This window comes from Coccomyxa subellipsoidea (genome assembly GCF_000258705.1).
Source record: "Coccomyxa subellipsoidea C-169, whole genome shotgun sequence".
NCBI lineage: Eukaryota > Viridiplantae > Chlorophyta > Trebouxiophyceae > Coccomyxaceae > Coccomyxa > Coccomyxa subellipsoidea.
In genome coordinates, this window is record NW_005178032.1 from 271,826 (window position 1) to 292,781 (window position 20,956).

Here is a 20,956-nt window from a genome sequence, read left to right on the forward strand (position 1 = left end):
GAATTTCCTCGGGAGGGCACGCCGTCAAGATCCAGCTGTCGAAACCGAGTTTACTGTCCGAAGTGCTCCGAGAAAGCATCTCATCTCTGATCCCGGTTTTATGCGCTACATTCGCGTTCAATTCCACGCTTGCATTCAACCAACGTGCTCTGATAGCTCCGTCGCTGCCAATCCGAGTGTAAGTGAGCGACAGCTCACGCTTTGAGCGCACCCGATCAAGCTTCTGGATCTGTGCCATTCGCACTTTGTCAGCGCGAGCGAGTTGTTATGGGCCGCATTGCTTGCTACGCGTAGCAGCATGCGCAGAAAGCCACGCAGACGGAGCCCAGAAACAGCAGATGCGCATTGACGACGCAGATGCTCTTCACAGTAAGGGGGTAAGGGGATATTCTCTCACTTAAATCACGAAATTGAGGTGTGTTTTGCATGTATCATGCGGCTCGTGCGCCGCTGCTAGTCAGCAGATTCAGGTTCGCCCGATAATGTCTTCTTTGTTCAAACCTCTCTTGCTGGAAAGAAATACTGCTCGACAGATGCAAAACAAATATGATCAGATATTGAAGGAAGTATGTACGAACGCGTGTGCGCACCTAATGCTCGGGTGCTTGCCGTATCAGGCTCATCCTGGCGCTTTAGTAAGGATCACTAGTACAATGCAGCCTGACTGTGGGATACGAACAGCCATGAAGCTCACAGTTAAAGTCTGCCATGCATGGTTTCAACAGGCTCAAGGCATGCGGAGGAGGCCCGCATCAGCACATTGGAGTAGGCAGCTGCTACTTGCAGCAATCCTTCTGGGTGCAGTGGGGTCAGATGCCAGGAAGCTCAGGCAGTCGGGGGGAGTGCGGATCTCCACCAACATCACCAGCTTCGTTGATGGGGACAAAGTGGAGGTGATCATCGCACTTGTGCACCTCCTGGAATTTAGGACAGAGCCAGTCTCATCGGACCTGGCTGTATAAATATAAATATAAATATAAATATAGGCCAACTGGAATTGTGGATACCCTCTTCAAATATGCAGCCAGCCAATATTTTGCAGCGTCAGAGTCTTGCCACCGCGTACCCAACTCTAATTTACCCCCAAGTCTGCCCATTCCAGACCCCAGGATGACACAGGAGCAGAGTCCTACTGCACCACCACAAACAAAGCAGCCCGGCATGCCTAAGCATGTGTTTACAATACCTGCAAGGAACAGAACATGCTGCGCAGATCAAAACTTTGAGGAAGTGTGCAATTGGCGGTGCAGGTGAGTTGGTCTGGCGTGCAGCGGCCGACAAATGCAGATGCGGTGGCGCTGTTTTTCGCCGGGGACAATCCGAATGAGCGCTCACCGCTCAAATTCAAATGGGCGTTCGCCTCCTCCAAGAGCTACCTGCAGACTGGAGCCGGTTCCCACACGTGAGTGCATGCGATCTGCCCATGTCCTAAATTGTCCGCTTGTGTCATTACTCAGGAGACCTGAGATGCCAGCTAGAGCTACGTCTTGGCTCAAGCAGCGATCTGAGGTCAAAGCTAGAGCAATGTTTACCTGCTGCCTGCATATGTGTCTACTGCCTTGAAGACAGTAGAAGGGTTGTACCGAGCCACAATGCACCTTGTTTTCAATGAATGCAGAAGGGTGTCTTGCAGCTGTGCAAGCTTTCATTGCTGCAAAGTGCAGGAAGCAGGCGTATGGCATGGGCAGGTTGGCTGCAAGAATGCAGATGAGGAAGTGACATTGCACGATTCTCTCAATATAGTATCACTTGTGGTGTGCAGGTTTCGGCTGCTGAACCAGCGGAAGGACGTGTCCTTTTTGCTGTTCTACAACGTCTCACTGACGACAAAATTTGGCACGGGCAACTTGCTGGCGCGCTCGGCGCCGATTGGGCTCAACAACCCCAATGACCCCCAGCATGTGCACCTGGCCCTGGGGGTCACCGAAGGGTACGATCGCGCGGTTGTGTCGCAAGACCACACAAATGACTCCTAAATCTGAGCATCATGAACAGTGACGGAGTGTTTCTGTTTGGCGTGAGCGACGCTTTTGCAAATACAGACGTCGCCGAATTAGGACACCTGTTGACAACGCTCATTGCCTGAACAAGCCGCTGACGGCTAGCATGCATTTTCACAGAACGATGATCGCGCAATGGACGACGCGCGATGCGGGCAGGCCGGCGGTGCGGTGGGGCGGGGAGCCGGGCAGCCTCGGGCAGGAGAACAGGGGGAGTTTCAGCACGTACACGCGGCTGCAGATGTGCGGCGCGCCAGCAAACTCCACCGGCTGGGTGGACCCGGGGTGGCTGAACTATGCGGCGCTGACCGGGCTCCAGCCTGGCACGCGGTATTACTACGCTGTCGGCGATCCGGTGAGCCATCATTGAATTTCTGCATGCAGCGTTGGCAGCTGCTTCAGTGATTAAGACTTTTAGGGCGTGCGCATGCTGTTGTCATCCGATGGAGACCGCTCCAGCGGGAAACGGAATGCACAGGCCGCACATGATAGGCTCACACGCGCTCATCATGCACACTGGGCATCGTCCTTGATGTCTGTACGGAGCAGGACCTCTTTTTGGGCATCTTCAGACCTGTTTGCTCATCTTGTGAACAGGCCCTCATCCAGGACAATCGCACACGACGTGTTGAGATCATTGTTGCAACAGGCGTGGGGTTTCAGCCGGGAGTTCAGTTTTGTGACGGCGCCGCGGGTGGGCCGGGACGCGTCGGTGCGGTTTTTGGCGGTGGCGGATTTGGGACATTCGGAAACGGACGGCAGCGCTGAGATAGACCACGACCAGGCCAAGGACATGCTCAACTACACCCCTGTTGACACTCTCCAATATGTGCGCGCACCCCTTTTTCACCCCCTTCTCCTACCCTCTCTTGAAGAATATACGATGCTACATAAACTTGCGTGAATTCAGGGTCCAGGAATTTGGTCTAGGATTTTTTTTTGTGGAGATTTATGAAGACCAGGCCAAGGACATGCTCAATTACACCCCTGTGGACACCTCCAACACGTGCGCGCACCCCTTATCTCCCCTTTAATGGGTTTGAAGTAGCACCCATTATGGGTCTGAAATTATGGTGTTTTTTTGGAGCACACAGCAAGTGTGCGCCATAGGATGCCCATGGATACCCTCCAATCTGTGCGCGCTCCCTTTCTCTTTCCTTGAAGTCTTCAGGCGGTACATTGGAGTTTTGAGGTGACAGCTTGACCTGCTTGAGTAAGGGCACCAAATAGAAAAGACAGGACTACCTTTTACTGCAATCTGAGACGGGGCCCATGATCTTGTTTGGAGGGAACTTGAAGTATGGTGTGGTCCATCATGACACCCTCCAATTATCTTGCCCGCTTGTTTTCCTTGTTGTTCTATTCGTCGGTTTTTGGTTGTGCACGTGATGTGTAGACAGCCCACCTGAGTGTGAGTGTCCTGCATGCTTCCTTATCTGCTTGTGCTTTCACTGCAAAGGGCAGCATGTCATTATCAACCATCAAAAATATGTGCAAGCTTAGCTGTGTGAGCTGTCCTTGAGCAGGGTCTGACCGTGCAGGTATTTGAGATGTTCTACAATTTCCTGGTGGACAGCGAGGCGCAGCAGGGGGCGTCATTGTATACGCTGCAGGGGTTGCTAAACAGTGCGGCCAATGCCTCGCTGCTTCTGCTCAACGGCGACGTCAGCTATGCCAGGCACGCCCCTGAAGACCGTGCCCCAACGTGAATCATTATTAGTAATTAATTTTGCTAAGGATTTGCATCATCAGCAATACTACAAGTGCCGTGCAGCATTCAATCCGTCCATACCTTCTTGTTCAGTAGCGGTGCCGATGAGTAGTTGGCTTGGGAAGAGCTGAGGGACAGGTTGCTCTGAAAAGTGGCTAGTTCTTGAACAATTGCAGCCCACCACTGGCAAGACAGTATCCTGATGCTGCATCACTTTTGCACACCTATTCAAAGATGAGTAGGCAGTAGAGGGCTCTGCAATGGAATCTCTCAATAGGAGGCTCTGAATTGAAAACTGCAAGAGTGGAGGCAGGGCAACCATGTGTTTGAGTGACTACATCCTGAGGAAAATTTGTCTCAGGGTGGTGAACCCGCTTAGGTAACCCGCAATCTCAGGATTACCTAACTGTGAACATGCGTGTTGCTTGGCGGTGCAGGGGCCAGCTGACGCAGTGGGATGTCTTCATGCATCAGATGGAGCCACTTGTCAGCCAGATGCCCTGGATGCTGACTGAAGGGGTGAGTCACAGTCACCCCACTCTTACTCACCCATGCGCATGCATGCATCCTCCAATGTTACATGTGTCCCTCAGCAGACATGCACTGTGGTAGTGAAGCCACTCTCAAAGAGGAATGCCCTGCATGCAACACGCACTGGCTCTCTATAAACGCAAACACCGCGCAGTTTGGCCATGGTAAATGGCCTGTACCTGCATGGTCTTGTGTATGAGAGCATAGTTGCACGACACCGCTCGACACGGCCGGTGTCGAACTCACTTAAATCGAAATAAATCAGAATTCAGCGCGTTTGGTGTGACATTATTGTTGCTTTCAAAAGCTATCGTCGCCAAACCGCAGAATCCGTCTTTAAAACGGCATCCAACGTTCGGGACGGCCTCCAAAGGGGGACACCGACACGCGCGTGTCGGGCCTAAACGTGCGGTGTCGTGCAACTATGTATGAGAGTAAGGCAGCATGGCTGAGCATGCTGTGCTGCCTGTGCAGAATCACGAGAGGGACTGGCCCTACAGCGGGGACCGCTTCCTAAATTTAGCTAGTGATTCAGGTGCGGCCCACACCTGTTTGCGAGCACAGCTCTCTCCTCCGTAATGTTTAAAACGTAGCTTCTGAACCTGCCGCATGAGTGCGATGAACTTGTTGAACCGAATTGTATCTTCCTCATAAGATCACCTGCATCTGCGTGGCCCAAAGACGGCCCTCATGTGTTGGCCTTGCAGAGCTTGAGCGGCCATACTCTCTGCACTTCCATGCAGCGTACATGCGCCTGCCATGCACATTTCTGTTGCTTGACGCCCCAACAATCATGTCCTTTCCTTCTCGTCATCCCTGCAATGCACAGTCATCATTCTCTTAATTGATTGGAGCTCCCTTCCCATGTGTCTCCAGGCGGGGAGTGCGGCGTTCCGTTCTGGCAGCGTTTCTTCATGCCGACGGGCCCTATAAAATGGGTGGACGCGCAGAGCCAGCGGCGCTCCCCCGAGTGGTTCTCCTTCAAGCACGGGCCAGTCCACTTCCTCCACATCTCCACCGAGGTCGATTTTGCGCCAGGCTCGCCCCAGTTCGAGTACGTTCCTTCACTTTCCTCCCCTGACATAAATCATTTCATTTGCGTACTGTCGAGTACATCAAGTTGGCCCCACTTTAAGTGCGACCCTTAAATTCACCTTTACTCCCTTGACATGCAATGTTTTGAAATCAAATATATCGCACCCCAGGTTGAGTGCGCCCCCTGCTTTTCCTACCTGGCATGCATCATTTATATGCTCAAGTGCATCAGTGATTCTCGATGTCGAAAGTGCCTCCACCCTCCCTCTGCTGCAGACTTCGGACCCCGCTTCACGAGACTTGTTCACGCATGGTACTGTACCAAGATGCAGTCCATTAACCCACCCACCCCCCTCTTCCCCCCGGAGCAAACAGAGGTGCTTTGCTGAAAACAGCTTCATCCTAGCTTTTGGTCAGGTGTCCGTTATGGACCAGCCTCCTGCCCTCATCTGCACAATGCAAAGCACAGGCGCTTGGATACTTGCCCAAATCACTCCTCTTGCAGAGGCCTTGTTTGGAACCGCAGATTCACATGGCAGGAGGGCCCGCTGCTGTCCTGCCATGCGGCGTTAGCTGACAGGCCTGTAATGCTTGCAAATATCTTGTGAAACCAATTGCCTTGGCTCTCCCTCGTAGGTTCATCCTGCAGGACCTGGCTGTGATACACCCAAGCCCCATGCTTTGACTCATGGTACATTGCATGCGCCTGCAAACCATCAAATATGCCACTCAAGCGCATTGCGTTTGGTTGCCGTTTTTGTTGTTCATTTGCAGGAGCTGGCTTTGAAGCACCTCAGCCCCATACGACGACCCATTCTACACTGCATCCGTCTTTTAAAATCACCAAACGATGACGAGAATTTCTGTGCTTTCCCGCACGCAGGTTCATCCTGCAGGAGCCGACTGTGACATATTCATGCTTGCACGCATCGCATGCGTGCGCCAAAGAAATAACCATGATACTGAGAGCACCTGCATTTGCTCGATCGCGCAGGTTCACCCTGCAGGACCCAACTGTGAAGCATCTCATCCCCACGCACTCCTCCCACGGTACACCGCACTCGTCTTTTAAGAATCTGCAAATGTGATTTTAATCTGTCTGTTTTCTCGCTGCCGCAGGTTCATCCTGCAGGATTTGGCGGCGGTAGACCGTGCGGTGACGCCATGGGTGGTAGTCAACATGCACCGCCCCATCTACACCTCATCGACTGCCGGTGTCGGCCCCACATCGGTCATCCGCGTGGCCGAAGACCTGCGCGCCGCCCTCGAGCCCATCTTCATGCTTTACCAGGTGCGCCTATTCTGTCTCTTGCTCCTGGAGCTTTCTGGATTTGCAGATGAGAGGCTGCCGGAGGTCCTTGACAAACACGGTGTGCCGGCTGTTGGCGCTGCCGTGGATATCCTGCGCAAGATGTGCGCAAGTGGATACTGTCTAGTCCTCAAGATCTGTCCTGATTGCAAGCCTTGTGGCTGCCCTGTTAGAGCCCATCTTCATGCTCAACCAGGTGTGCCCATTTTCCCGCTGAGCAATACATTCCTAGTAGCCTTCTGGGTATTGTGAAGGCTCCAGTCTTAAGATGGTTCCTCTTTTCGCGGCACATTCTTTGGAGCCCATCTTAGTGCTCTGCCAGGTGCGCGAAGAGGACTTTTCACTGGATGACGATAAGAATAAAACTAATGCTTTTCCAAAAGGGGCTTGAAGCCCCTGAGATTGCAAGTAGCCGGCTGCGGGGCAGAAGGCGACCAGGCGTGTAAGGGGTGAGAAAAAATAAGGCAATGTTTTGCTGTGTAATTATGTGGCCTTTGTGCTTCTCTGCAAGTGCTTGCCTGGAGCCCGTTTTTATACGTTACCAGGCTTTGTTGAGTTCACATTGTGCCTGTGGTCTCCAAGAAGGGTCAGCTAAGCCTATTACTTTCATCAATCTCATCAAGATTACCATATTCGATGCATCTGATAAGGCATGGCATCTCCGCTGTTGTTGGCATCAGATGGTTCAGAACTTACCACACCTCAATTCAGATAGAGTACAAGTCAGATTGCTTAATGCCTGCATGGGTCAAGGAATTTTGCAGCACATGCAGCGTTTCGTGGGCAGCGTTCTGATCTTGTTGGGGGTTGATAAGGCATGTGAGCGGTGCTGTACAGGTGGACTTGACACTGGCGGGGCATGACCACAAGTATGAGCGCACCTGCTCCGTCTACAAGAAGACCTGCCTGCAGGCGCGTGACGCTCCTCCAAATTTCTTTACTATTTTTGCGCACATGGACTCATCACGTCCTCATTTGGCTTGTTCTATGGTATCCCCTTTTGCTTGTGGCAACCCTATGATACAGTTGGCAGTCCGATTGCCGATGCATGCTTCTCATGCTGCATGCACCGCTATGACATGCAGCTGAGAAGCACCTAATACAGAGGTATCTCTTCAAGACTGCATTGTGCGTCTGGCGCTTCCGCTATTCTGGAAACAGTTTGGTGACTGCGCTGTACCCCTGTCCCCTGCAGCATGATGGCGACGGCCCTTCAGCGGCCCGAAGCACATGATGACAGGGAACACTGTTTTCAGCCGAGCGGCCAATCCACGGCTTTCTTGCATGCGAGCACAATTCAGTCATGCCTTCTAACATTTATTTCCGCCCCCGCAGCACGACAGCAACGGGACTTTGAGCGGTCCGACGCATGTGGTGATAGGGAACGCCGGGTACAAGCTGAGCTGGGCGGCGAATCCGCGGCCGCCACCATATTGGGCCACGGTGGCGCTCGACCACGGATTCCTGCGCTGCGACGTCAACGCCACGCTGTTCTATTGCGAGGTGAGCGCTGACCAATTGCCTGTACATTGCTTAAATACAACTCTAAATCGTGGGATCAGTGAGTATGACCACTTGGTAAAGCACATGCTCCTGCCTTGTATGGTGTCTTTGGTGCTGGCACGGAGGAGCTTCCTGCACTCATGCAGTGCATTGCATTGCAGCTCTTCCTCGCTCGATAGACCAAACCGAACTATGGTACCTGCTCATGCCCCCTGCATGTGTAGACGAGCTTGTTTGTGTGACGGCTCTGCGAGAAACGGTAGCAGCATCAGCACCAGACGTGCATGCATGCAAGGCTCAATAATAGGTCTGTGGACATAGCTAAAGTCTGGCTCATTCTAGCCCTTGCGAGCGGCAACAGTGAATTGCGCTCTCGAGAAGCACGACCACACTGACAGCATTTTCTTCTGCGCCCCCGCAGGAGGTGAGTTCGATGACCGGCAAGCTGCTGGACTCATTCTCGCTGTTCAAGCCGGCGGAGTGGGAGGCGGACTACGTTGTGCGCAACCTCTTTGAGCAGTACTTCATCTCCAACTACTCCTCCTTCGACTTTCTCGAAGACACCGGTGCGCGCTGCCTCTTGCATCTTGAAGCAGGCCCGGAGGTCGCACTTGAAAAGAGCTGTCAGTCTGGTGTTGAACTTGTGGTCCATAGACATGATCTTTTATCCCCGCCTCTAGCTGCATCGACAGGGCACTCTCAAACAAAGACAGGACTCACAAGTCCCTTGGCGTCGCAAGCCTCAAAGTTCGCTGTGTTGCTGTGAATCTGAAGTAACATTAATTCTGCCAGATCAAGGAAGATCTGTACCCTCCTGGGGCGCAAGTGGCTTCCTTTTACAGGCACTTCTGAGACCCATCTTGCAAGGCTATAATTGAGAGAAGACCAAAGTGATGGGAAATACACTAAATACTTCTATCTATTGCAGGCATTCCGAGCGAGGGGTATGCGACGGTGTACGAGCCGATATTCAAGGCCCTGGAGCGCGACACGCGGCTGCTGCAGCTCTACGTCCTCAACAACAACTCTGCCGCCCTCAAGAACTCAGTCAACGGGGCAGACACTGTCCAGGTCAGGACCTCCCTTGCTCCTGCATGCTCGGCCTTGCCAGGCCTTTGCACCCGGGCCTTGCAAGCAGCCAGCTCTTCAGCTGCGTTGTCAGTGTGAAGCTCCAAGTGAGAATTCTAGTGGGAAATTTGGCCTTAGAGCAGTCAGAGCAGGAAGTAAAACTCATTATACCGCCTTGTCAGATATGTGTCACATGCAGCAGTACAATGACTTGTGCAAGAGTGTTTGGAAAAACTTTTTACCATTTGTAAGTGACAAGTGGATCTTACGGACGGATCATGCCCGCGGCAATACAGCTGAGATGCATGCGTGACATGCTGCAGGATGCTTGGGGAGCGATACAGCCGATCTACAACATAACGGTGGCGATTGCGAATCACCGCAACTCATCTATCTACACCCGTTTCTACGCCGGCAAAGCCGTGCTGCCGATCTTTGACAACGTGCGTTCAGCCGCCGCTGCGTACCCGGCCCGTAACGGAGTGATCGTGCAGAGAACGCCCCAGGAGATGGGCGCCGGGCATCGTGCGCCTGCTTTGGCCGACCCGTGACTCACCGCTTGATTTTGAATTCGAATGCCCCGGTGCTTGATTTTGAAATCGAATGCGCCGGTGGCAAGCCCGGCGCCAGGCCGGCTGGACCATGCATGAGCAGCAGGATTTATATTCCAGGGGATCCCGGGGGTTTGGGCTCGTGCTTTTGGGTTCTGGGTTGGAATATTGGTCCGATCAGAAGTCCTGTCAACATTGCCTGCGAACTTTAGTGGGCACCTCAAAAATCCCCGGGGTTTCCTATAGACATAAAGAAGGGTTCTCTTGGCGACTCTGGATCTCTATTGAGGCCTTGTCAAAGCCTGTCTGGGTTGAAGAACAGTGGTCTGTACTGCTTGACAGACCTGTGATTGTTGGTTTGGGAGGGGAAAAGTCAAGACAGAACACAAGATACACCAGGCGAATTGTCTGCCTCAAGCACTGCTTTGAAGTATAGAGTCTGCAGATGGGGAGTTTCTGCACTGTCAAATGCATGTTGTACTTTAACCAACAAATGAATTTAGTGGGTTGTGGACCGTACATAAGTACAAATGACTGTTCGGTGGGTTGACTTGTATGTGTCGACTGTTCTGATATTTAGGTGTTCATGACTGCTTGGCCCTCTGGAATGTTTGAATACCTTAGGCGGCTTGTAGGTAGCACCCGTGCAACACTTCTTTGACCTTGATTACCCCTAGTATTGCTGACAGTACTTAGCAGATTTGTATGTGACCAAGTGCTAGCATGCTATGTATCACATGATGTCTACTGCTTGTCAAGCCTGTGCCGCACTCCGTGGTGTAATTTCAAGTGAAATAGCAACTTGTGCAAGTAGCATGCTTGAAGCAATCCTCAATCATCGAGTCGTGTCAGGGGATATACATGTACACTCGGCTTTCTTGTGCGCGCAGGTGTGTGGTGCAGCTGTCCTTGCTGGGCTACATGCTGGTGCCACCTTCAGATACAGCTGTGCTGCTGCTAAATATATATGGCTAGCTAGGCATAGCAAGCTCGGGAGAAGCAGTGCACAAGGAGAGCAGTGCACACCTTCAGATACAGCAGGTGCTGCTGGGCAAGCCTACCTTGTTGCAAGGCATGGGCTGCTGCGCAGCTGGGCAAGCCCATGCCTTGCACTAAGGTAGGCTTCAAGGAATTCCTTTGGACACCTCACGCTCACCATACAAGCTCAGGAGGGCTGAACATTGCAGCAGTATGGGAGGTCGCGATGGACCACGTTGAGGAATCAACTTTGAAGTTGGAAGGGGGCCATGTGGGGAGGTGACGGGGAAACGCATCTCCGAAACGAAACCCTTGTCACTCGTGACGTCCCTCGGATGCCTGATGAGGGCAGCGAGCAACATTTCTGATGGCAAGAATGTGAACGATTTTCCTCAGAATGCGATCGACAGGCCCTGATCAGTCAAGCAGTGAGCGCAGCCTAAACTAGGGAACGAGCGCTGGGATGGCACTTGCCTCAAGGCACAGCGGCTCAAAACATCGCAATGCGAGCTTCAAGTAGGCCCTCATACTTCGCTTTCCATCATTTTTCGCAAGACACACCTGAGAGTGACTCTTGCATTTGGGGAGATGTCACAATCCATGGTCTCAAAAGACTGCAGATGTGAAGGTGGTGTTGTAATTTGTCCATGCATTCCGAATGAATAGTGTATCTGGTTGTTGCAGGGACCTTGGGATCGATTTCCCCCTGACATCGGACGCCTATGAGCTCGAAAGCAAGATCGGCACAGGGGGTTCTGCAACGGTACGTATTACTATTTGTTGCTCCAGTTGCAATGCAATGAGACCCTTTTACTGATCACATTCTGCAAATTTCATATTGCCTCGTCAAGCGTTAGGCAATCAATAAAGCGTCGAGTATCCATCGCTCGCACTGGGCCCTTCCAGGTGTGGCGAGCTCGATGCAAACCCCTGCAGACGACGGTGGCCGTCAAGCTCGTGGAGCTTGAGGAGCTGCAGACAGCGCTGGAGCTCCTGATCAAGGAGGCTCACACCATGATGAGCCTGAGGCATCCCAACGTGCTGCACCTTCATGGCAGCTTCATCTCTGGCGAGACCCTCTGGCTGGTCATGCCCTTCATCTCAGGGGGATCCCTTTCAGACGTCCTGCGCACACAGGTGTGCAATTGCGCGGCACTTACTTCTGTGTGCATGCTGCATCCATGCTGCGTTCTATCCCCAACAGAATGGCTTGCCAATCGATCCAAATGATACAGTCGATGTGGGGCCCACCCCACAATTTGTAGCCCACTGAATAGTGCTGGCAATTACCTGAATATGCCAAGAGCAACTTGAGGCTGATTGGCGCCCTCCTTGTGCTGTTGAACACATGCTGGGTATCCCGTTGTGGATTCCATCCAGCATGTGTTGTACGAATCTAGCTTGAATGGTGTCCTGATGGGGTTCATCGTCACTGGCCTAAACCATAGTTGCCATTTCGGTTTTGACATGGATCTTTGAAGGCTTATAACCCTGTTACAGTTCCACAAAGCTTATTTATGCGGCGTGTCGAGAGATGCTCTTGACGAGATCTGTTAATTGGTACCCTTCAACACGGCTGTGACTCGATATTTCGAAATTGACACGCGTGTCGACACGCCGTGTCGGCCTTTATTGGTGCCGTGTCGTGCAACTGTGGCTTAAAAATGGTGGGTGGAATATCTGCAGTTCCCTGGGGGAATGGAAGAGGCGCTCATCATCACAATTGCTCGTGATGTGCTTCGCGGATTGGAATATCTGCACAGGCACGAGCTGGCGCACCGAGACTTGAAGGTATGAACATTTGTCTAGTCCCCGCTATATCTCTCCATCTGCACTCTTACCATCGTCTGCATGTACGCCAATAAGAAGGTGGAGCTTCTCGGTAGCTGCGCGCTTGCTCTTTGAAATGAGAACCTAGTCAAGCACTGTAAGCAAGGGGAGCCTGAGCTAGCAGTGTGAGCGAGAACAGCTGTGAGTCTTCATTCTAGAGTCTCCATTCCAACTGAACAGGGCTGTTCATCCTAGTAGGGCCAAAGCATGGACATGCAATGCCCTCCAGCTCACTTGGCATCAAACCTCACAGAGCCTGAGAACCTCATGTCTTCAAAATTTGAAGTTACATTTGCAAATTTTTGAAATTTGAATTTAAAGTTCGGAATTGGTGCCAGGCGGACAACTTGCTGATCCACGAGGAGGGCCGGATTCTGCTGGCAGACTTTGGGGCCACGGCAAAATTGGAGCGCATCGAGTTCTCTGGGCCGTTTGGGGCGTCCAATGCCAGCCTGGCGTCCATCGCTGAGTCACCCGATGCCAGCGTTCACTCTTCCACCGCCTCCGGCAGCGAAGGGTCAACCCCCCTGGTATGCTGCTATAATCTTCCCTACTTCCATTTAGCGCACCAACCGATCACAGGACATAACTCGTATCCTGTATTCTGTGTTCTTTGAAGCGATTAAGGCAACGCTCACATGTCCTCACAGTAGACCACTGATCGGCCTTCTAACCATGCCTTGCCTCACATGCAAACAGAGCCTTTGGGGAAGTGTGAAGTACTGAACACCAATTTCTTTACCCCTGAGAGGACAGAAAGCTGTTGTTCATGCTGTTATCATGGAGCAATTTTCATCACCAGGCAGGCCACTCTTCTTTAAAATGCTAACATGGCGCCATACATGCACCCTTCTTCTATGTTTTCAGGGTCCTTGTGTGCGTCACATGGCCTGGCATTGCCCTGTTGCCACGACCTCGTGAATGAAAGCTTAAAAAGATGCGAGACAAGATCGTGACAAGATCATATTGCAGCAGAGGTTGGCATCCAGTGCGTCTTCGTGGTCTCGGTATCTGTCGCGGCAGACATTCGTGGGGACGCCGAATTACATGGCGCCGGAGGTTATGCTGCAGACCGACGAGGGGTGCGCCAATTTGAATTCGAATTCGCAACCTGCTGTGCATGCTTTGCTGAAAACCTGACCCTGTTGCGCATGCTTTGCTGTGACCCTCAACCTGCGGTGCATGCCAAGAACCGGAAACCAGCAATTTTGATCGGGATCTGGTCTCTCGAAGACACTTGGATAGCCATTGTGCCAGAATGATTCAAACAATCCATGTCGTTTGAACACATATCCAATCAAGTCTGCTGGCTGCGGCGTACCTCATGGGATTCACACATGCACCTGTCCACACAACATAAGATTGCACTGTCGCTCATCAATGATGCAACTTTACTCTGCGCTCAAGTTGACTGATAACTGTCGGCTGACTGGACAGGTACAACCAGTCGGCGGACATTTGGTCGTTTGGCATAGTCTTGCTGGAGCTGGCTCGCGGGAAAGTGCCGCTGCAGAACTGCTCCTTCACCAAAATCATCATCGATACCGTGCATGGCCCAGCCCCCTGCCTCGATAGCGATAGCGGCCACCAGAAATTTTCCAAGGTGCGATTCGAACTCTTGTCCTAACTGCTACATAGCTACCTCTATTTCCTTGATCACACCTCAGACCTCAAAGGTACACGCTTCCTTTCTTCATTCTATTTTGTCGTTTTACTGCTTGAAGATTGCCAAAGGGCTCCTCTGTGCTTTCTTTCAAGCATGGTGGCGCTCTGTTCTTGTCAGTTCTGGAGATTTGGAGCCTTTCACAACATTCCTGCTTGTTGCTAGCACCTTGAACGCTGGTTAACCTTGGATAGTAAATGACAGCTCGGCTCCTGCCACACCCTCGTCTAGCTGACGAAATTGCAATTCATGCATGGAGAACATTGCACAGTGGAACACTCAGCCAGGCTAGTCAGCATGTTGCAAGAGTTCAGATGACAAACTTCGATATCCCCAAACTTGAATCTCCCCATGCATGCAGGGTCTGTGCAAGCTGGTGGCGCGATGTCTCAACAAGGACGCGGACACTCGGCCCACAGCATCCGAGCTCCTGAAGGACCCGATCTTCAAGCAAGCCCACGACGGCAAGTGGCTGGCGAAGCGGCTGTTCGGCGCGGCCGACAAATTGAGCGGCGGCGATAAATCCAGGCGGGTCACTTTCAAGGATGGGAGAGAGGGAACCCCGCCTGGCAGCGTGTCACCCCGCCAGCACAGCACCACCCCGGTGAGCCCTTTCTGCAATGGGCAAGGGATATCAGGTTTTGACACGGAATGGCCCAATTTTCGGGGCCGCCCCCTACTTGCGCCGCGATGGCTTCTGGCTTAATCTGCCATTTCACCGGGGTCTCAGCCGCAGTCTTTGGCGTGTTGCATAGTTTTTTGCGTGGGGGCTTTTTCAACTCAGGTGTTCGCTTTTAATTCCTATATCACACAAAGTCACCGGGAGATACGAGAGAGGTTTTCGTAGAATACAGGGTGTATCCACCCCCTGACGATGGTTGTTGCGCCTGTTATGGCCGGGCATGGCGCCTATTAAGAGCTGTAGGCCGTGGATGCTCTGTAGGCTCTTCATGTCAGGGGTGACACCCTGGCATCCATTGTTGCATAGCTGTAGCTCAGGAGTGCTAGCAATCGCCTCAATATACTCATTGTCAGCAGTGAATGCGCACCCAATGTGCATCGACTGATCATGAAGGCTGATCAGGTGCCAGATTCTTTACGTACACGTTGTTCTCCCTTAGTGTGTCGTCTTCAGTGTGTACTTCCTTTGAAATCTGCATAAAGACACCAATACATTGTTAAGCTGCAGGCTCTCACTTGATCCTTGTGGACATCGACGCTGACATCAGGCAAGAAGAAAATATTATGATTGCAACAAGCTCAACGCACCACGCCATTGGCGATTGTGCAACCATTGGTACTGATGGAGGAGCTCTGCGAGTCTGACATCCTTGTGTGTGGCTGTGTGTGGCTGTGTGTTAGCAGACCTACCGCACGATGCCCACCAAGTCGCTCTTCGCGCGCGCCAGCAGCAAAACTGTGAACGACGTGGCGGACGCGGATGCCAATAGGCACCGGCTCGTGCACCACCTTGCGTGGGCGTTTGACCATTGCGGCCGCCCCTACATAATGGTCTACGAGCTCTCGCAGTGGTGAGCAATTTGGGAACCTCTCTTTGAGTGTGCATCGTGGTTGGCGCATATGGCCCCTCTTCTGTTGCTTGTTGATTACGGCTTTGCAATTTGCATGGGTGGAGGGGTGAGTGAAACATTAGCAGGCATGAAAGCTACATAATGGTCTACGAACTCTCGCAGTGGTGTGCCATTTGGTTCTGCTTTCCTCGCAATCTTCCCTCCACTCTTTCACGTTCAGAGCGTTTGACCATGGCGGCAAAAGCTACATAATGGTCTACAAGCTCTCACAATGGTGCGAACCTTAATACTGCTTTCCTCGCATGTGTATCATGTCTGGCGTGTTTGACCCTCCTTCTGTTGCGTGTGTTGAGGGTTGATTTTGAGGGTGCAATTTGCATTGGTGAAGTGATTTTTGAAATAGAGCATGCATGCAAGCTACATCATGGTCTGCTAGATCTCCCAGCGACGCACTTATGCTTCTCCTCTCCTTGCATAGTTTCCGAGCCACCTGTTTTACCTGTTCTGTGTTGCTCGGCTGATTCCTTCTAGGGTCACAAGATTGCCCTCCATATGAGCGGAGGCACTGATGAGCTCTGCGTTTTGTGAAAATTTAAGGCGCTTGTATGTCCAAACAGAAAAGTTCATTCCCACAGCCAAATTCTGGCACCCCTATACAGGTCTTCTTGCACCAAAGAGCATCCACAGAGCGTCTCTATGCTGTGGGATCAAGGCCCTCTGACGCGCTATACTATTGGCGGATGCAGTGTACATCATGCCTTTGAGCCAAATTGCAGGCTATCAGTGACATGGCAGGGGGTACTTTATCTCACTCTTTGTTGGATTATAGGTTCATTACTGTGGTGGGTTTGCTAGGTTACAGTTCACTCGTTTATACAAACCGGTAGATTCCCTGGGCATAGGGCTTTAGGGGTTGATGATGCGCAGGTTTGGCAAGGCGAGGGTGTTTGTGGAGGGGATTGAGGTGATGGTGAAGCGCTACTCCTTCCTGCAGCAGCTCACCTTTTCGCAGGACCACTACAACATCAAAATCGACAACGCTGCTCTCGGCCCGCTGCAAGGCTGCGCCATTTCCATCCGCGTGGCCGCTCAATTAGGCGTCTCCCTCATGGTGCGGATTTGAATTTGAACTCGAATTTGAAAATCAAAGTGATATTCCTGTGAAAATCAAAACGACATTCCTGTCATCTCAAATGAAGTTTCTGCCATCTCCGCGCATCTGGGCGTCTCCCTCATGGTTCGTTTCTGAATTTGAATTTGAATTTTGTTAAATCAAGTTGCTGCCGTAGACCCTTTGGCCCCAGTGTCTCCCGCATGGTGTGGTGCTGTGTTGCTCGCTTTTGACAATGTCAAAATCAGAACTCGCTCCCTAGATGCGATTGGGCAGGAGTATCCCTTCACTTGTCTTTTGTACCATTGTCACAAAACTGAAACTGCCTTGGTGCTCAGGGGACTCTGAAAAAATTATCAAGATCCCTACAGATGCTATGGGTCAAGGTGTCAAAGTGCAGGAATGCCTGTGGGGGTCTGTCATGTTGTTAGTCAGCATTGCAGCATTTAGGTAAGGAGGAATTATCAGGGCATAGAGGTGCTTAGGGTGAGGATTACATCATTCAGTACGAGCAAAGTTGCATGCAGGGTCTGGCCAAGCTGAATGATTGGGACCTAGGATATCTTTCCACTTTGCGCAGACCTTCAAAAATTGCAGGATTCTGCAGCAGAGTATCATGATCGAGGGGTTTTGAGGGTCAATCACTCAGGGCCGAGATAATGAAAGCTGCTTGCAGGGCGTGGCAAAGCTCAATGACAAAGATCTGCCGCTGCCAATTTACTGCGAGCGCGAGAGCCTACGCAGCGCTGCTTCCGGCCTCACTGCAAAGTCTGACGTGCGCATCATGACCCCTTCTTTTCTATACATATCCCTTTCAAACCAGAGCTTTGTCAGCCCAAGCCGATGTATCAGGCTTCACGCAGGGCACATATGTGTAGCAATCCATGCTTGCCGGCTCAAACGTCTGCTATCTTCATGTGGATAGGTGGTCGCGCCTGCAGGAACAACTGCTGTGCATGTGCTGGGCCAGACATGCATCGCAGGAGACATATTGTCACTGCTTCCAGACAGGCACGACACATCATGGCATCATTTCGCCAGCTAAAACTTGGAGATTTGTCGCCTCCTCTGAATTGTGCAAGTTGCATGTGCAGGACTCGTCCTCGTCAGCGTCCCACAGCCCGCTGAGCATTCTGGAGGTGCGGCCCTCGTCCAGCAGTGAGAGCATCGCCTCGCTGTCAGCCAATGCAGCCGATGCCGGTGCGGGTGCAGAAGCACCGGCCGCGTCTGAGGCCCAATTAGTCAGGGAGTCTCTGCAAAAGGTGTCCCTTTCGTCCATACCAGAGGTGCGTCTCCGCTTATTCTTCTGCTCCACTCCAAAACGTGGCATATCTTCAGCAATGCACACGGTGTGGTTACAAATTGAAAAAGTGAAGGGTCAGGCCTCCCATGCATGCTTGCGTCTTGCTGCTCTTTGGTGCGCCTCAGCCAATTATCTTTTGCTCCTGCTCAATATATGGTAAGTCTTCAACAGTTACCACTGTGTCTGTCAAGAATTCAAGGCTAGAGTAATAAGGCTTGCAGAGGTGTGGCATGCTGCGTGCTGCTTGCTGCTCTTGGGCCTGCCTTCACTTTAGCATGCTTCTATGAAGTCTTTGCACACATTCCTCTCTGTGCAGTATGTGGACTGTGTGTAGAAGTTCACTGTGTGTAGAAGTTCTTGAAGATGCATACTTATGTGAAGACGCATTCAGAAGGTGGCCACCCTCCAATTGATTTTGCAAGAGCAGGACTGAAGCATGCTCTGGGGTTGCGTGCAGACTTCGATAGCAGAGTCACCACCGCTTCCTGATTCTCTGACAAGCATGCCGTCTCCCTTTGAGGCGTTCGCCGCGCAGCAACCCGGCGAGTCATGCCCGGTGCCGGGGTCCCCCGGCTCTAGCACAGCGGCCGCCAGCTCAGCACATGACAGCTCAGCGCATGACAGCGCGGTGACGCTAGGCGCCGCGTTCCGCGCCGCGGAGTTTACGGAGGCCTCGCTCTACGGAACGCCGTTGGCAGCGGCGACGGCGCCTGATCTGGCAGCGGCTGCCGTGCCTGATCAGGCATCAGCACCAAACCCAGGACGGCCAGTACCGCCAAATCAGGCTGCTGGTCCAAAACAGGCTGAGGGGCCGAATGATGCAAGGGGCTCAGATCAGGTGGCAGGGTCAAACCAGGGGGAGACGCCTGGCGGGAGCAGAGGGCAAACAGAGGACAGAGGAGGGGCGGGGGGGTTCGCAGCGGGCGTTGCGGGCGGTGCTGCTGTCCTGCATGTGGCCAATCAGGTAAAATTATTGCAATTTGGCAACAGGCATGCAACAAATGGTTCTCTGTGATGCTTTGCTGAGTGCCGTTTGATGGCTGGAGTAACCACTCCTTAGTGTTTTCCAATATTGACATATCCTGAGATGTAAGCTGCGAAAGGCCTATTGCCTTGCGGGTGTTGCGCAGCTTTGTCAACAGACCACCATGCCCCCAAGCAGCACATAAGAAAGAGCACATTTTCATCTGCAGGACGAGTCAGACCTGGACATGCGGATACGGCTGGCAGTGGAGCGCAGCGTCAGCGCTGAGGTGGCGAGGCTGCGGCTGGAGTTTACTAAGCGGGAGCAGATGCTCATGACGGCTGTCATGGGTCACTCTGAGCGCGAGAGGGAACTCCACGAACGGCTGCGCGCCCTCGAGAAGCTGGTGGCAGCTGCGCATGTCAAGCCCGGCCTCGCCCACGAGGCCTGATGTTTAGGCAGCAGAGAAAAGCTTAAGCAAGCGCAAAGATAAGCTCCCGGGTTTTTTGCAGCTTGCAGCACAGTGCTTCTGAGACTCCACGATTGAGTGTGCACCCTCAGAAAGCCGGTGGCAGCTGCTCATGTCAGAATTGGGCTAGCACACGAGGCCTGAAGTGCTACCAGGGACTTTTATCTGCAATAAAGCTTTTGAGGCAGCTCAAACCTGGGCTGGCACATGAGGCTGAAGAGCTCGTATTTTATGTGCAGCTGCAGCAGAATCCGTTTATAATCTTGCCACTGGTGTAAAGTTTTCGGGTCGTTGTTAAGATCAGAATAGTCGAGATGGGTAGGCCCAGGGCAGCATGTTCTGAGGCATGCTCGCGTATAGAAATTCTTTCTGGTGCTGCTGTGCTTGCCTAAGCCGCGGCAGGGAGTGAGGTGCATCAGAGTTTACACAGCTGTTATTGCCCATGCAATTTGTTCCAGACCAGAGAGGTGTGAAGGCACGAAGTTTATTTGAGGACTACTATTATTTTCTGGTCGCCACAGAGTCACACAGTCTGTTCCATAATTATGAAGAGGTGGTGCATGATTAATGCTTTTTGCAAACAGCAAATTGTCTGAGACCTCTGAGACCGCAGTGTGACATTGATGCTTCTGGCGTTCTGTCATGAAGTCAAAGGAACCAAAGCTCAGAGCCTCTGAAGAGTGTATATTGTCAGGGGCGATCTCTAGTTTGCCTCTTATGCATGCAAGAGTAAAATACATGCAGTCATCGGCTTGTGTGTGTGTTTGTAGCTTTGGTTCAGGTTCTGCATTGGGAATCTGAAGCTATATCTAATTAGAAAGGGAATGGGCATTGTAATGGTTTCGCAAGGGGCTCTTCTCCTGGGCACAAACGTGCTTCAGCTGGACACCTGATCAGACAGGTTTGAGGGGTTCAACATTAGATCAGCAACCATCATGGTGTGTCTGCTGACAGTCGCTGCCAGCCTGAGATGCATACCTGATACAGGCTTATAGATGGCTATAAAAAGCTGCGTTCTCGCATGGATTCTACAAGCACAACGACGGCCTGGGCTTGCCAATGCCGTTGCCATTGCGTATCATTTGTATTCTTGTACACCTTTATATGTCATGTTGATCAGAAATACATCACATGTTTGTGAGCCTTTCTTGCTGAAGCACTGATCTTTGCTTGTGGGATCCTAATGCCATGGACCCCTCAAGCACTCATACATTTGCATGTTATTGACTCGTCCGATTGGATCGGTTCTGTCTGCGGCCATTACAGCATCTCTGCGGGTTCAGTCTTAACTGTCGCATTCTCATCCAAGCACATGCGAAGTACCCATATGCATGCTTGCTCCAATGGGCCAACTCCAATCTTGCTGCAAATCAACTTGCATGCTTTAAGGGCAACTAA

The 20,956-nt window shown here is 52.0% G+C and overlaps 2 protein-coding genes across 2 annotated transcripts; both read left to right on the forward strand.

Annotated features, from left to right (window-relative positions):
• Window positions 1–426: 426 nt before the first annotated feature.
• COCSUDRAFT_66680 (Metallo-dependent phosphatase) lies at window positions 427–10,509 on the forward strand (the record flags this gene model as incomplete). Its single annotated transcript, XM_005646259.1, has 16 exons — window positions 427–442; window positions 805–893; window positions 1,251–1,402; window positions 1,763–1,930; window positions 2,160–2,355; window positions 2,650–2,829; window positions 3,542–3,705; window positions 4,149–4,230; window positions 4,717–4,777; window positions 5,119–5,296; window positions 6,397–6,568; window positions 7,424–7,502; window positions 7,968–8,089; window positions 8,511–8,655; window positions 9,018–9,160; window positions 9,481–10,509. 16 exons carry the CDS (start codon window positions 427–429, stop codon window positions 9,706–9,708), a joined length of 2,175 nt encoding a protein of 724 aa, XP_005646316.1. The 3' UTR covers window positions 9,709–10,509.
• Window positions 10,510–11,386: 877 nt separating this feature from the next.
• COCSUDRAFT_4003 (kinase-like protein) lies at window positions 11,387–14,666 on the forward strand (the record flags this gene model as incomplete). Its single annotated transcript, XM_005646260.1, has 7 exons — window positions 11,387–11,449; window positions 11,593–11,823; window positions 12,373–12,477; window positions 12,855–12,934; window positions 13,506–13,598; window positions 13,954–14,119; window positions 14,541–14,666. Coding segments are annotated over 7 exons (864 nt in total), but the record flags the coding sequence as incomplete, so codon positions are not given.
• Between the last annotated feature and the right edge of the window lie 6,290 nt (window positions 14,667–20,956).